At 39.4% G+C, this 15,176-nt stretch overlaps 1 protein-coding gene and 2 long non-coding RNA genes across 3 annotated transcripts in view; 2 read left to right on the plus strand and 1 right to left on the minus strand.

The window, feature by feature from the left end:
- The window catches only part of LOC116057596 (B2 bradykinin receptor-like), a 24,904-nt gene extending 20,131 nt beyond the window's left edge, over window positions 1–4,773 (plus strand). The window contains exon 2 of the mRNA XM_031310135.2: window positions 3,580–4,773. Within this exon, the coding sequence (XP_031165995.1) occupies window positions 3,580–4,633 (1,054 nt within the window). The 3' untranslated portion in view covers window positions 4,634–4,773. The remainder of the gene's footprint in view (window positions 1–3,579) is intronic.
- LOC116057599 lies at window positions 4,752–14,872 on the minus strand. The gene is made up of 3 exons (XR_004106855.1): window positions 14,862–14,872; window positions 14,379–14,381; window positions 4,752–4,884 (listed from the first exon to the last, which is right to left on the minus strand). It is a non-coding gene; the product is annotated as an uncharacterized LOC116057599 (long non-coding RNA).
- Window positions 11,418–14,390, plus strand: LOC116057598. Its single transcript, XR_004106854.2, has 3 exons — window positions 11,418–11,504; window positions 12,822–12,869; window positions 13,520–14,390. It is a non-coding gene; the product is annotated as an uncharacterized LOC116057598 (long non-coding RNA).
- Window positions 14,873–15,176: the final 304 nt, after the last annotated feature.

Consider the following 15,176-nt stretch of genomic DNA (forward strand, 5'->3'; position numbering starts at 1 on the left):
CCAGTTATGTCCAGTAAGACTATGATCCACTGTAATTGCACAACTGCCTGCCGAACACAACGGTGCAGTTGCAGGGCATATGGACTACCATGCATGCCTGCTTGTGGACCATGTCAAGTTGGGAATTGTGAGAATCACTATATTCAACCTCTATGGAAGGAGAAGTGTGACGACTAATGGTAAATCTAGTGAAGGTCACAGGGCAAATAAGTATAAAAAATAAACCAGAATAAGAGGTAACAACTGAAGAAAATAGAAAAAGATATGTATAAATAAGAAATGTATTAAAAACAGTATAAAAAAACTAAACGCATTATAAAAAATATAAAAACATCTATGAAAAATAAAAGGGGTTAGCGGTACTGAGCCTTCACGTGGCAGCCCTATCTTCACTAATTTTACAGTACCACACAGTTCTAATGAATTTATTCTTTATTGGAATCAAAAGAAATGTAATGAACCACAGTTGGTTAAACGTAATTTGCTCTACCAGTGTATCACTGTGTGTACTTCACCCATAGCAATCTCCACCAATCTGTCCCAAAACATCCCAGTAAGATACTACATACTTACATATTCTTGGTAAACCTTTACAATCATTCCCAGAGAGAGCCAAGCAGGCCTGGCTTATTGCACAATCCAAATTTTCTTCTAAACTTGCTTGGAAATGTACTTCGGTTGATCCAGACTGTTCATGTTCAGTGCCCTAAGCCCCGAAGCTCGGCATCCCAGTGAATGTCATCTTTCATCCCCCATTTGACAGGGAAGCTGCCACCTACCCATGTAACTCAGATATTATTCCATTATTTTTTTATTTCACTATTAAGTGTTTATGGAAACATTTGATTCCAGAATTTCGTTTCCCTTGCTTGCACAAGTGATTTTTGGTTTTGCACTATCACCCCCAGAAATAGAGTGAATCTTTAGGAAAACGATCAGTCAAATTCTCAATATATATATATATATATATATATATTACACAATGATAGTTTTGTTTGTCTCTCACGTCTGCAAACATTCCGCCCTCTCTATCATGCCCACTCTTTTTTTAAAGTAAGATCCTCAAGACTTTCTTGTTTTCCTTAGGAGAATTTTGTATTGGCATTCGTGAGAACAATGCTGTCACACACTATGCCATACTCTCGGAACGTACACATACACACCAACATCACTATATTAAGAGTAGTGTCAGCTCACAAAATAAGTCTATCAAACAATTTATTTATCCCTAAGAATTTTTTGAAAAGGATTTTCATTTTTATTATTTTTTATGAATATTTCTTTCATTTTGTACATTCCAGGTAAAATCAATCAAAATGGTTTCTTTTATTACATAAAAATAACTCAAATTAAAGCTGCAAGCAGCGTTGGATGGGCCCTCGCTCCTCTCCGCGCATCGAGGTTACTGGCGGACGCCGCTCCTTGTGACCGTGCATTAACGCGGCACTCATACACTGCAAATCTTTACCAATGAAAAGGGAACTCCCTGCTGAGTTCAATGATACCTCACAAGACTCTACGTCATACAGTTCATTAGCTGTGACAGGGGGCGTGGCCAAAGCATAGGGGTCGGGACAAACCTTTACCAATAAAAAAAGAAGTCTCTGCTGAGTTCATTGATAACTCACGTAAGATTCTGCCTTAAACGGTTCAAAAGCCCTAAGAGGGGGCGTGGCCTAAGTACATGGGCATGGTTAAAGTATAGGGGGCAGCTCAGTATCCCATGTAGACCACACATAAGTTTCATGTAAATTGGATGATGTTTGTCATATAAGGCGTATTTCCTGTTGCCAGCGGGGGGCGCTATGACCAAAAATCAATTTTGGCCTGTAGATGTCCTCAGGCCTGGACCCTTGTCAAACGTGAGAAATTTCGGGCAGATGACAATATACACTAAAGTTACAACAAGGTGTTGAGATGGTACAGACCACATTTGAAGTCCATCGGATGAAATCTCTAGTAGTTTGTTAAAGTATAGCACCTATAGTTTTAGGCCTACTTCCTGTTGCCACTAGGGGGCGCTATGACTTTGAGCCAATATTGGCCTGTAGATGTCGTCAGGGTTAGACTCTTATGAATCATGAAAAGTTTTGAGCCAATTGGACAATGTACACTCAAGTTACACCCACTTCCTGTTTCTATGGCGAAACGCATAAAATGGCCGCTCCGCCACACCCATGCCCTATGCCGAAAAGTTTTTCTTTTAATAACTTCTTCTTTAACGTCTTAAGATGGCACAGACCAAATTTGAAGTTGATCTGATGAAATCTCTAGGAGGAGTTCATTAAAGTACGACGTGGAAATGACCAAAAATCACACTAATTTCGAACTTTCAATTCAAAATGGCGGATTTCCTATTGGGTTAAGGGTATGGCTCCAATGAGCTTTTTTGTAAGTCTTGACATGCTACATATGTGTACCAAGTTTCGTTAGTCAACATTAAACATAATGCAATTTTTTTAACTTTGTAGTGGACGCTAGCGAGCCATTTTTGTGCGCCTATTCCCGAAACCCTTAAAATACGTACATTTTCACCAGGATTGATGCGACCGCCAATTTTGGTGAGTTTTTGAGTATGTTAAAACCCTCAAAAAGGCAATTCATTTGCCGGAAGAAAGAAGGAATAATAATTCCTTTAGTTTCAATAGCCGCTGTCAGCGCTCGGGCCTTAAATATAGTTCACAATTCACATACAACCTTAAGAGGTATGATATGCAGTGCTTCTAAAAAAAAACACAATGTATAAGCTAATACAAAAGTAATCTCTCTTATGACCCACTAGAATTGTGTGGTGGTGTCTGTATCTACAGAGACCCTGCCCTCAGCATATGTGTTCCCTTTTCTTTTTCTTTCGGTGATTGTGGAACATTTGTTCACAAAGAAGCAGACATGATGAAGCTCTGCATTCACTCATAATACAGCACCTTTCTGCGGAGGTGTGTGTATGGATAGTTGTGCTTTAGAACAATTCTGTCATGCAACAATCTGAAAAGATCATTTTATTCCTCTGACTCACTGCTTTGTGGCGCTCCCCCTCTTAATTTACTCTCTAGTTTGCTCCACCACCACCGCTAGCTCGCTCGCTCTCTTTCTCTCTCTCCGTTGAGGATTGGCCAACTTTGAACCCTTGTGTTTTCTTCTCTAAGTTTTTGTCTAAAATATTACACACATACAAGGTCATGCTCTGGAAGTCTCTGGCAAGACCACAAACAGCCATAACAATGTATTTACCTGCAGAGTTTTATGAGAACTCATCAAACCCAACCTGATTTATTTGAAAAGCTACCAACGAGATGTGATAAGATCATTGTAAAACTGACTTGACGCTGTCGCACCAAATGAATGCTCTTGGGGGTTTTGTCAGGTTTCTGGTAGTGTGGTCTAGACCTACGTTATCTGAGTGTCCTGAGATAACTTCTGTTAGGATTTGACACTATAAATAAAATTGAATTGAATATTTCACAGTATTAACTTAGTATTCATGATAATAGCAACATTTTAAAGAAAGCTTTAAAGTTACTTTCAAATCGTCTTTGTTTTAAATCTTGTCTGGTTTGCCTTCCCTTTAACTCTCCACAGCGACTCTGCTAATTTCAGCACAGCGACTACATTTGGAGACCAAAACAACACCACGGACGAGTGTCCTCCAGCAGAATTCAAAGATTGGCAGTCAACTGTGGTCCCGGCGTATATGCTGCTGATCAGTGTGCTGGGAATCGGGATGAATGGGTTTGTCCTGATGGTTTTCTGCCTTCATAAGAAGGCCTGCACCGTGGCTGAGATCTACTTGAGTAACCTGGCTGCTGCTGACTTTTTCTTAATGGCGTGGTTGCCTTTGTGGGCTGCATATGCAATCAACAGATACGACTGGCCCTTTTCTCATTACCTGTGCTCACTGTTCTCCCTTCCCATCAACATGAACACCTACTGCAGCATCTACTTCCTCGTTCTGATTAGCATAGATCGCTATATTGCACTGGTGCACCCACTGTCCCATAAAGGAATAAGTAGGACAAAATTTGCCAAACTGGGCTGTCTGCTTGTGTGGGGTTTCGGCTTGCTCCTGAGCATCCCCACACTCATGTACAGGAAAGTGTCCTACTTCCCTCAATATAATAGAAGTCTATGCTTTCTTAATTACAGCGATATCAAGGAAGAGTTCCTGTTTGAAGGGATGCAGAATACATTTGGCTTAATCATACCCATTTGCATCATTTCCTACTGCACTCTCATTATTATTCACTCTCTGAATAACCAGTTAATTGAGAGGTCAAACAGCCAGAAAACAGAGCAGAAGGCCACCACTCTGGTGCTGGTGGTCCTCTTGGCGTTTGTGATTTGCTGGGTGCCACACCACGTGGTAAAGATACTGGAAACACTCAAAAGAGCTGATGTCCTGAAAGGATGTAGCATCATCGCCAACCTACAGATCTGCCGCACAATCTCCATGTACTTAGCTTTATTCAACAGTGTTCTTAACCCCATCCTCTACGTCATTGTAGGAAAGAACTTCAGGGAAAAAGTCAGGGGTCTCTTCAAGCAATGGAGCATTAACAGAACAATGACCGTCCGCACCACCTCTACAGACTCAAACCTGTTGAGAAGTGTTAAACCTGAAGTAAACTCAATCTGATCTGCAGGATTGTTTTAATGAGTTTTTTTGTTTTACAATTTCACATAATGAAATTGTTAGTCATTTTCACAAAAGATAAGAAAACTATTTGAAGTAGTACTTATGTAATCTGAATTCACATTAAATAAGACCCTGCTCAACACTGTGAGGTTTGAACTCCCTCTTTGATTGTTTGCGCCGCATGGGACATACTGTAACCCTAAAAGACTAAAAGAGGAGGGAGGTCTTCTGGGGAACATAATTCGGCCTTTCTTAATAGTGTCCTGAACCCATGTCTTATCTGGGCAGGCAGCACTTCAGGAGGAAAGTTAGGGAGAAGGAGGGCGAGACACGTGCACACGTATCAATAGATTAAAAATAACGTGACATTTACACAAACTGCCGTGAGACCGGGTTGGATGATCACATACGGCCAGACATCAACACTCCTCACTGGTCATATCAACAGACCAGAGGAAAGCGTGACCATTTTTAATGCATGGGAGAAGATGTGACTCTTTCGTTATATATATATATATATATATATATATATATATATATATATATATATATATATGCCATTCTAACACTTATGCCCTAACTGTTTCGTTAGAAATGCTTTCAGACTTAATACAATAATAACACTGCTACATAATTAAACAGCATTACCAGATTGTGTGGTATATTGCAGAAGTAATGGCCATCAAACTAAGATAATGGAAGTAATGTACCAAAGAGATAGAAACAGACTTTGTGTCTCTGTGTAACAGCAAGGTCTTTATATGACACTTTAATGGTAAGATGTCCCACGCCCATCTGTGTGCATGTCTCTGTATATATGTCTTTCTGTGTCTCTGTACTGTTACGTGGTGTTGCTGTTACTGTATTGTAATATTTTACTGTTGAACACCCAAAAACAAATATTAAATTAAATATATAAACTTACACCTATGTGACTGTATGAATTCTAGAATGATTTCTTTTTTGTCAGCACTGCAAAGTTGTGACATCTTTTCACGATGAATAAAGTTTTTGTAGTTAAGTATAGAATGTTATAAAAAAAATAATAATAATCCATCCTGCAAAAGGCTGGTTGTTTTCCTTTTCAACGTGACACAAATATTAAAGTATAATATCTGTATATTGCATATTGGTTATTATTTTCATAGATTTCTTTTCCTCGGTTATAACATTGTTGTTTCCAAGTTAATTGCTGAGATCTTGGAACAGAATGTCATGGCTACAACAGTGGTAAATCAGGCAGGTTGTAAACAAGCAAACACTACCAAAATGAGCAACGGTGAAAGCAGTGACATAACAATGAGTCAGACTGGGTAAGAAACACAAGCATGTCATTTGTTTAAAATCTAATAACTGGTGGCACCTGCCCAGTAACCTGAACCATGTGCTGTGTTCCCAGATCTGAGCAATTAACTTAGTAAGAACAATTTTTTATTTGCAACAGGAAGAGTAGCCCAAAATATGAAATAAAGTCTGGGGAATACTAAAGATTGGGTATGTTGCACAGATCGGAGTGGGCGGATGTTTTTCCAAAAGTATTTTTTTTTTTTTGTTTTACACTGGAACTCCCAGCCCAGGAGGTGAACTGGCACCTCTCCAGCTACGAGTCTAAACCCGTACTAACACACATCTACTTAATGTGTATTTGTGTTATTCTGATGTGTGTACATTGTTTTTCTTTTTTTCTTTTGAGCTGCTGTAACACTGGAATTTCCCCAGTGTGGGATTAATAAAGTCTATCTTATCTCTTATCTTATTTTACCAGTGACCCTCTGGTTGCCAAGCCAAGTCCCTACCCCCAGAGCTGTGAGGGATCTTTAAATTTTATGTTTTGATGTGTGCCGATTTTACACATCAAAGTTTGTTTAAAGGTCTTGGGGAGTAGCTCCAGAGGCAGCTGCTTAAAGTCTACTAAATGCCTCTAGATATGTTCTTCATATCTATAGTATATATATATATATATATATATATAGTCAGTTGGATCTGAAGACTGCAAGTTTTAACCTGTTTGAAAATGAACACTGTCATGGGGTTACCCCATGCCTTCATTTAAGTCAGTGGTAGCATTGGTCCTAGCATGCTAAGCTAACCCTAGCATGAGCATTAGCATAGGACTGTTAGCATTAGTATTACCATTAGCATGTGGGCTAGCATCAATGGACACATGGCTTGTCAATTCATGTTATTTCCTTTCAGTGTATTTAAGTACTAGTCGAAAGAGTAGAAATCATGATTTGATAAATATGACACATACACAGTTAATTTCAAGTTATTTATTTTAGGTTATTGGATTTACCCAAGGTCATCCAAATGTTTGCATGTCTCATTCACCTGTTCTCATCTTCAAATGTGTCAGTACCCAATCCGTACCGCCTGTAAGATCCGTTCTGCGCATGCGCATGATTACGTAGTAGAAAACTAACAATGTCCCTGTGCGATTTGTGCCACGCATGCGTTGAAACACTTTACGACCAAACATCACAACTTTTTTTTAATTAAATCTTTATTATACAATAGTCATAGCTACAAACAATCAAGACTTGTTGTCACTGATCCAAAACCGTGTAGCGACGTCGTTGTTGTGTTGTTTATGTTAATGTTTTTACTTTTAATACTTCGTCTTGACTAATAACCATAGACTGTATATTATTAATGCGATGAAGTGTAAACGTACATAAGTGTCCTTTCGAAGACGGGATGACAGCTCTTCCAGACACCACTGCTGTGTACCACTATAGTAGCTACATGCTAACGGCAGTAAACATGTCATCTTAGCTGGCAATGTTGTTAAATTCTCCCCAATTCCGGGTCACATTCCTGCTGAAACATGTCCGATTGTGTAGTGTTTGGTTCAGAAGCCTTTATCTGTGATTTTTGACGTTAGAAAGTGCTGCTTCGTTCCACTACAATCTAACGTTAGCATACTCATAGCTAACTATTGTAGCTGCATGCTAACGCGACATAGCGGAGCATATATAGCTAGCTATATATGTACGTATGTAGCAGGACGTTGTACCGTAAAAAATCACCAATAAAAGCTTCTAAACCAAATACTAGCTAAACAAATACAAATACAGTAAAGTGACCGAAATTTGGGGTGAAATGTCCAGCATTGAGCTACAAAATAGTTAGCTAGGAGTATGCTGGTCATGACTTAAAACACCAAAGCAAGGCTTCTAGCTCAGGCTAGCTAGCATTAGCAAATTACCTTCAAAGTTTCAAAGAAATGATGAAACGTAAAATTTGAAGTCTTTATTTAATTTGCTACATGGTGTTGTACTGGATGGCCGGACGACCCTCCGTATATCATTAACAGATACTTTAGGAAACTCCAGCAAACACCTTGTAAACTTCATCTCTGCCATCATAACGATCTACTGTCACTGTCTAATGTTTTCTTCTGGTAACCATAGAGCTGTGCGCAAGCGTAGAACTGATCAGGCAGCGTCATAAAACACATTGAGTTGCGTTGCATGCGCAGAACGGATCTTACAGGCGGTACGGATCGGGTACTGACCAAGGGGGTAAGCTTCGCCTCAGAGCTCGAATCTCCTATGGCGCCATTTTGATGCCACAAAGCGATCACCCATTCATTTTGACGTCACTTTGACCGCGAATAACTTTACATCTGAAGCGTTTAAAGACTTTATTTGTCCATTGTTTATTTCTAAAGAAACACGACAATGTATAAAAGGCTCCATTACCTTGTACCTCACGTTATGGCTCCGTAGTATACGTTTTTGTAAAAATAGGCTAACGATTGTGTCATAACCACGCGACTACTGTCGCATAGTAGAGGAATTACCGTATAGTACAGGAGAAGCTCACAGGCAGTTTGGACTTACATTAGCTGTTTAAGTGTAATTACTAATGTTAACTAGCATTTTAGTTAGCAATAATTAGCCTGTGTCCACGTTATCTCCTTACATATACCTACGCTCTCCTTCTCTGCAAGATTCGGAATGATTGAGATTTCTCTTGGCACAGCTACCAGAAGACTTACAACTTTCAGACACGTTGCTCACGTCACATTTACGTCGTTTCTCTCAGTTGGAGGCTGCGCAGTAACGCTCAGCGCTCACCAGAAAAGTGCTTCTAAAGGCCTTCACTGGTCTCCGTCCAGAGCAACGGGATCTGTTGGTCCATTCTTATATACAGTCTATGGTACTGACCAAGCCCCCAGGAAGAGCGCCGAGTCTAAAAGCCACCATGGGCTTAGCGGATAACGGTGGTACTGCACCCCATGGCCCAGAAAGACTTTTCACATAGACTTTGCATGGCGAAAGAAACGTCTATATTTCAGCAGATAATTTGTTTCTGGGTATATCAACTTACCAGCCCGAACACTGAAAGGGACCTTGTTTAAAACGTTACGTTTTTAAAATTTTTAACATTCACTAGAAGCGAATCCAGAATTATTAAATTTGGCATGATGAACGTGCATAGTGGACGCGAGCAGAGCCGCGGGACTGCGCCCGCCCGCTCACATGACTGTTTTCCCGAGCTCATGTAGCTAGCTGTAATAATGGATATAGCTAATGGTTGTAATTCACCATGTGTTCTATTAATACGTCCATGGTATTATCTTATGAAGTTATGATACACCCTATGGATGTATGTGGCTATACTGTAAAGCCTGTTAGCTACGTGGATGTAACGTCATTAGCGTTTCCCAAACTGGCGGGCTATCGGCTAGCTAGCTAGTTGCTAACATCAGGGGTAGCTAGCATGGCTGTGTTAAGATCTATACATAGCCAGTTATATGCCTACATAACGTTATTACAGACATAGTGATTACATCGCCTTGGTTCTCTCTTATGATACATCCGAGGGCCGTATGCTGTAAAGCTTGTAACGTGGCTGAGAGCTGAAGTCACGAAAACTGCAGGCTAACTGCTAGCTAGCGCTAGTTAGTAGCTAGCTAGCTAGTAGCACAACATAATTATTAAATCTCCTTGGTTGTCTAGCTAAATACATCTATTGTTTATTTAGCTAAGCATGTAAACGATAGGGAACAACGAAAACACAATGCTTAACGTTAGTGAATATTTTAGACAGTGAAAACGGCGAGTTCATGAGTTCACCACTAAGAGAGTAAGAGACACGAGAGAGAAGCTCATGAACGCGCATGTTGCTACCGGTTGCTACGACAACGCAAACAAATTGTTGCTAGTGCGCATGCCCATCGTGAGCCAACCAGCGTTATGGGCCAACAATGCGGAAGAGCCGAGCTCCATGCATAGACTGTATATAAGAGTGGACCAACAGATCTCGTTGCCCTGGACGGAGACCAGTGAAGGCCGTTAGAAGCACTTTTCCGGTGAGCGCTGAGCGTTACTGCGCAGCCTCCAACTGAGAGAGACGACGTAAATGTGACGTGAGCAACGTGTCTGAAAGTTGTAAGTCTTCTGGTAGCTGTGCCAAGAGAAATCTCAATCATTCCCAATCTAGCAGAGACGGAGAGCGTAGGTATATGTAAGGAGATAACATAGGCACAGGCTAATTATTGCTAACTAAAATGCTAGTTAACATTAGTAATTGCACTTAAACAGCTAATGTGAGACGAAACTGCCTGCGCGCTTCTCCTGTACTATACGGTAATTCCTCTACTATGCGACAGTAGAGTCTTTAAACGCTTCAGATGTAAAGTTATTCGCTGTCAAAGTGGCGCCAAAATGAATGGCAGTCAATGGAATGCTAACGGGAGGTGATCGCTTTGTAGCATTAAAATGGCGCCATAGGAGGTTCGTGGTCTGAGGAGAGGCTTACCACCTTGGCTCCATGTTTGCTTTATGCACTTTTGAGCACTCTCATTGGAACGTACGGGGCTTCCCGCCGAACACTGTATCCAGTTCTCCTAATACATCCATGGTACTGACAATCTGGGTCGAAGCGGTAAACAGGAAGTGACAGCGTTTGGAGTAATTTATAGGGGGGAAGACCTGGAACGGTCCAAGTGTAAGCCAGTACAGAGGGGGGTACTGGAGTGCCTAAAGTTTTCTGTTTTGAGAAGCTTGTTCAGCATGTAACATTTAATTTCTGGTTTTATAGTTGGTATATTGTGTATTAATGTAGCCAGAAATGTTTTGGAATGTTGAGGTAACATGATGGGGTTTGATTGATTTCCAATTAACTTTGGTTTGTTTTGTAGGAGGGGCTTCAGGTATAAAGGAAGGAGGCAGAGGCTCCTTGGGGCAGAACGGTTTTGGCCTGGAAGGGTGCAGGTGCTAGAGCCCAATTGTCAGGGCATGATTTAGGCTTTTGTATTGTTTAATATTTGTTTAGTATGATAATTTGAATAGTTTGTACTTAGTTTCCTTGTTTTGTTTTTGATATATTTTTGTAATAATTCATCCTTGCACTACTGCACTTTCCCTGTGAATGGGGAAGAAATAAATCGAAGCACCAGGTGAAGAACTCCTGAGTCCATGGGCCTGTTGCACAAAAATAGAATGAAGAAATCCAGGATAACTGAAAAAGCGCAGCTTGACTTAGTGTGGTCCGCTCATCGCGGCTTAATCGGTTGCAGTATACACTGAAAAAAGTGAAACCACTGTCATTTATTTAAAGTGCATTTTTATGTTAGTCTAGTTGAAAATCACGGTTTCTAGGATAAACCTGTTTATTTCCGTTTGCATAAAAGCAGATAACACTCCCCATAGCAAAAATTAAAAGCAACAATTGTACTTAAATTATATTTTCACTTTAAACCAGAGGTTTTCATGTCATGTGACCTACGTAACGACGTAACCCCTATGCGTAACCCCATGGCCATGACCTCGCATCATTCTGAGTTTTGCTACTGTCCGCCATTACCTCGCTTCGATGAAGACGTCGTTTGGTTTTTTTCAAGGAAACTCGTTTAAACAAGGTAAGAAGTCTTATTGTGTTGTTTTAATGGTAGCGTTTGTTTTCCATGTTCATTTAAAGTTAGTGGAAGGAAGGGCAACTACTTTACAACTGCTTTTGTAATTTGCGCACATGTTTAGCTAACACTAGCTAGCTAGCTAGGTAACGTTAGCTAAACGAAGTTATTTGCATTCTTTACACATGCACAGGGAGATTCGTTTGTTGCATCTGTGTGAAAAAAATAATGGTAGTATGATAATGCTCGTATTTAAATCGTGCTTAAAAAGTAGGAGAGGGCCTGTTCTGGTCTCTAAACGTGTTTTTACTGAGGGCGGGGAGGTGTGCACCTCACGACCGGAACACCGCCGCTACCATAAATTAAGCTGTATGTGGAATACTATTCCCCCGTCGATATGTTTCCCCTAACAATACCTGAATTTGAACCACCTTATCGCTAATCACAGTTGTGTCTATATGCATTTAAACAGGAGGGAAATACTATTCGACGGTGGAACAGACTTCGACACAACAGCGGCTCGCACACGCCGTACTCACAGAGCTGGCAGCAGAGCACAGTGAGGCGAAGAAGGTAAAACTCGTCAACGTCGACATTTTGTCGCATTTGACAGCTTAAATGCATGTTACTGTAAGTGGCATAAACCTTCGGAGTAAAATACTAAAGAACAAATTACTAAAAAAGTGTATTTAACAAATAAAAATGTAACGTTAGTTTGACTGTGGTCACAGACGTTTGCCTGCCCGCCTTGTCTTTAATCCACCGCAGATACACAGCCACAGCTCGTGGTCGGTTTGTGTTAATCCGACAGCAATTTAACGTGTCGGCTTCATGTCTGATAAAATGCACCCTGGTCAATTTTCTTTTAAAAGTCGATGGAAAAAAAAACGTCCAGAATTATAAACGGGAGTATTTCAGTTCAATGAGTTGGAATTCGCAGTCGGAGCTCCGCTCAAGCACTGAACAACTTTTAATTAACTAGTTTTAGTGATTAATGACACTTAAAGAAGTGCTCTGCACATCGCTACCTGTGCATCTGTTCAGTTTAGCAACAGAGGGATTAATAGGTGACCGTTTTCTGTGCCATAGAGACTTTTTAATCCAGATTTACAGTTTTACTTTGAGGGATATCATAACTTTGGTCCTCTTGCTCTTCCATGAGTACTGATTAAAAAGGAATTTGTTTAATTCTATAATATGTCTGTATACAATACCGCTAATATTTCTGATTTAATTGATAGTTTTTAGTGACAATAATGGATAATGCTAATATCCCCATGTAAAACTAAATGTGAAATCTCGCCTTTTTCTTTGTCTTTACAGGTTTGCTGTTTCCTGAAAAGGTCACAATTTTAGCCATTACTGAATTCGGTAAGTCCCGGAATTAAGTGAACATTTGCATGTATGTTCAATTACGAATTAAAAACCCAAAATAGAGATGCAGCTGATAGCCTAATATATTTCAATATACTAATGTAATATGTATTAGTAATGTAATTAAAATTGCTTTAGTTACATTTATAATATAGTGAATGGCAGTATGAAAGTGTCTCGTCACATCTCTAGTCAAAACAAATATCACAAAGTTACCCACCTTACTGTAAGTTCATTTGACCAGGCAATAAACTATTAAATAAATAGTAAGTCATTTCATGCAGTTTAAGTAACCTTTCAATTGATTTAAATGATTTCAGTAATTGTAAGAACATCAGTTTATTGTGTTTCATACTGTATAAACCTATTCACGTATTACAGCTTTTGAATAATTGCAAAGTAGGGACATATTTCTGGATAGTGTGATCAGTTGTAGAGGTATATGGTGACAAGTAATGATACCTCTACCACCATGAACTAGTAAAATGAAATATCTGTTGCTTTAAAAAGGCGTTGCTTTCCTGCTGAAGTAAATGACAAAAACACAACTGTTTATATAAACTGCATGCAAATGTACCATTCTGCATCATGCAAACTGTATTAAGTGGCACATTGGTAAGGTGGGTCTACTTTTCTTTCTTTCCTAGTCTTCTGATGAATGTGGAAATGCAAAGACTGTGGTACATCTGTTTCACGAAGATCTGAGCTACTTAAACATTATAAGCTTGAACACAGACATTATGGACGTCACCATTCCTATCACTGCATCTATTTCAACTGTCCATGTACCTGCAAGACTTGGAATGCACTTTTGAGCCACTTGTCAAGATGTCATCAGCAATCCTCACAAACGGAACTTACCACATTTAAATGTCTTTTATGCAGTTGCAATCAACATTCAAATTTAAAAGATTATTTTCAACATATAGCGGAGCACCTGAAAAAACATGAAACAGTAGTTTGTGTGTTTCAGGGGTGTTCCTACAAAACAAATGTTTATGGTTCGTTCCGAACTCACAGAAGCAGAAATCATAAGGATTGTTCTGAAACTGACCTAAAGCCTGAAGTAGTTGAGAAAAAGGAGTCAAGCGTAAATCTTTCTGCTGAAAGTCATTGTAGCAGTATCCAGATTGATAGTGTTGGTACTGAGCCCTTAGATGAATTAAGTACAGATGACTTGGGTGATTCCAGTTTTGATGTGCAGGATTTAAATGACTTGACATGTAATGTTGAGCTCAAAGTTGCCTCCCTTTTACTAAAGCTAGAACATATTTATCTTGTTTCTAGTGTGGCTGTTGATGAACTTTTGCAAGAGTTTGACTATTTAATAGGCACTGCTTCGGTCCCTCTTATCCATCAAACCTTAGCTCAGCACTTACAGAATGGTAACTGTCAAGTAGATGAAACTATTCTGCAAGACCTAGCATCTACTCTCTGTAAGTCAAATCCAATCACTACTTCTTGTAGTGGCCGTGGCCCTCTTTCCACTGCCTGGAAGCGAAAGACTTACTACAAAAAACATTTTATTATTGTAGAATCTGTAGAATTTGTGCTTGACTACCAAAACAAAAAATCATTTCAGTATATCTCTATTCTAAAATCTTTACAGCAGATTCTAAGTTGTGAAACTTTTTTGGACAAAGCAACTAATTTAAAATCTTCATATCAAATTCAATCTGATAACATTTGGTGTAAGTCTTTTTATGATGGTATTAATTACAGAGAAAATTTGCCGTTGTCAAAGGAGTGTGCTATTTCACTTATTTTATATGTAGATGATTTTGAAATATGTAATCCCCTTGGTACCTCCAGAAAAAAAACATAAAATTTGTGGTGTATATTGGGCATTGGGGAACTTGCCTGCTAGTTGTCACTCATCGCTTTCTAATATATATTTAGCTGCACTTATTCATAGTGAGGATGTTAAGTGCTATGGATTTGAGAGTGTTTTGAAGCCCTTAGTAGATGATCTTATTATATTAGAACAACAAGGACTATTCATTGCCAAGTTGGGGAAATCTCTGAAAGGCTTTGTTCATTGTGTAGTAGCAGACAATCTCGGAGCCCATGGTATTGCAGGTTTTGTGGAAAGTTTTGCAGGTAAATATGTTTGCAGATTTTGTACAGCAGAAAATGTAGACATTCAAACAACAGAAGTCAAGTCCGGAGCATTTTGTGTAAGAAGCAAGGATATCCATACTGCTCATCTTAAAGTTATTGAAGAAAATTCACTGTCTAGTCATTTTGGTGTAAAAAGGAAGTGTGTGCTGTCAGAAAATCTGTCATATTTCAGTGTGACGCAGA

The sequence above is a fragment of the Sander lucioperca genome, chromosome 18 (genome assembly GCF_008315115.2).
Source record: "Sander lucioperca isolate FBNREF2018 chromosome 18, SLUC_FBN_1.2, whole genome shotgun sequence".
Lineage (NCBI taxonomy): Eukaryota > Metazoa > Chordata > Actinopteri > Perciformes > Percidae > Sander > Sander lucioperca.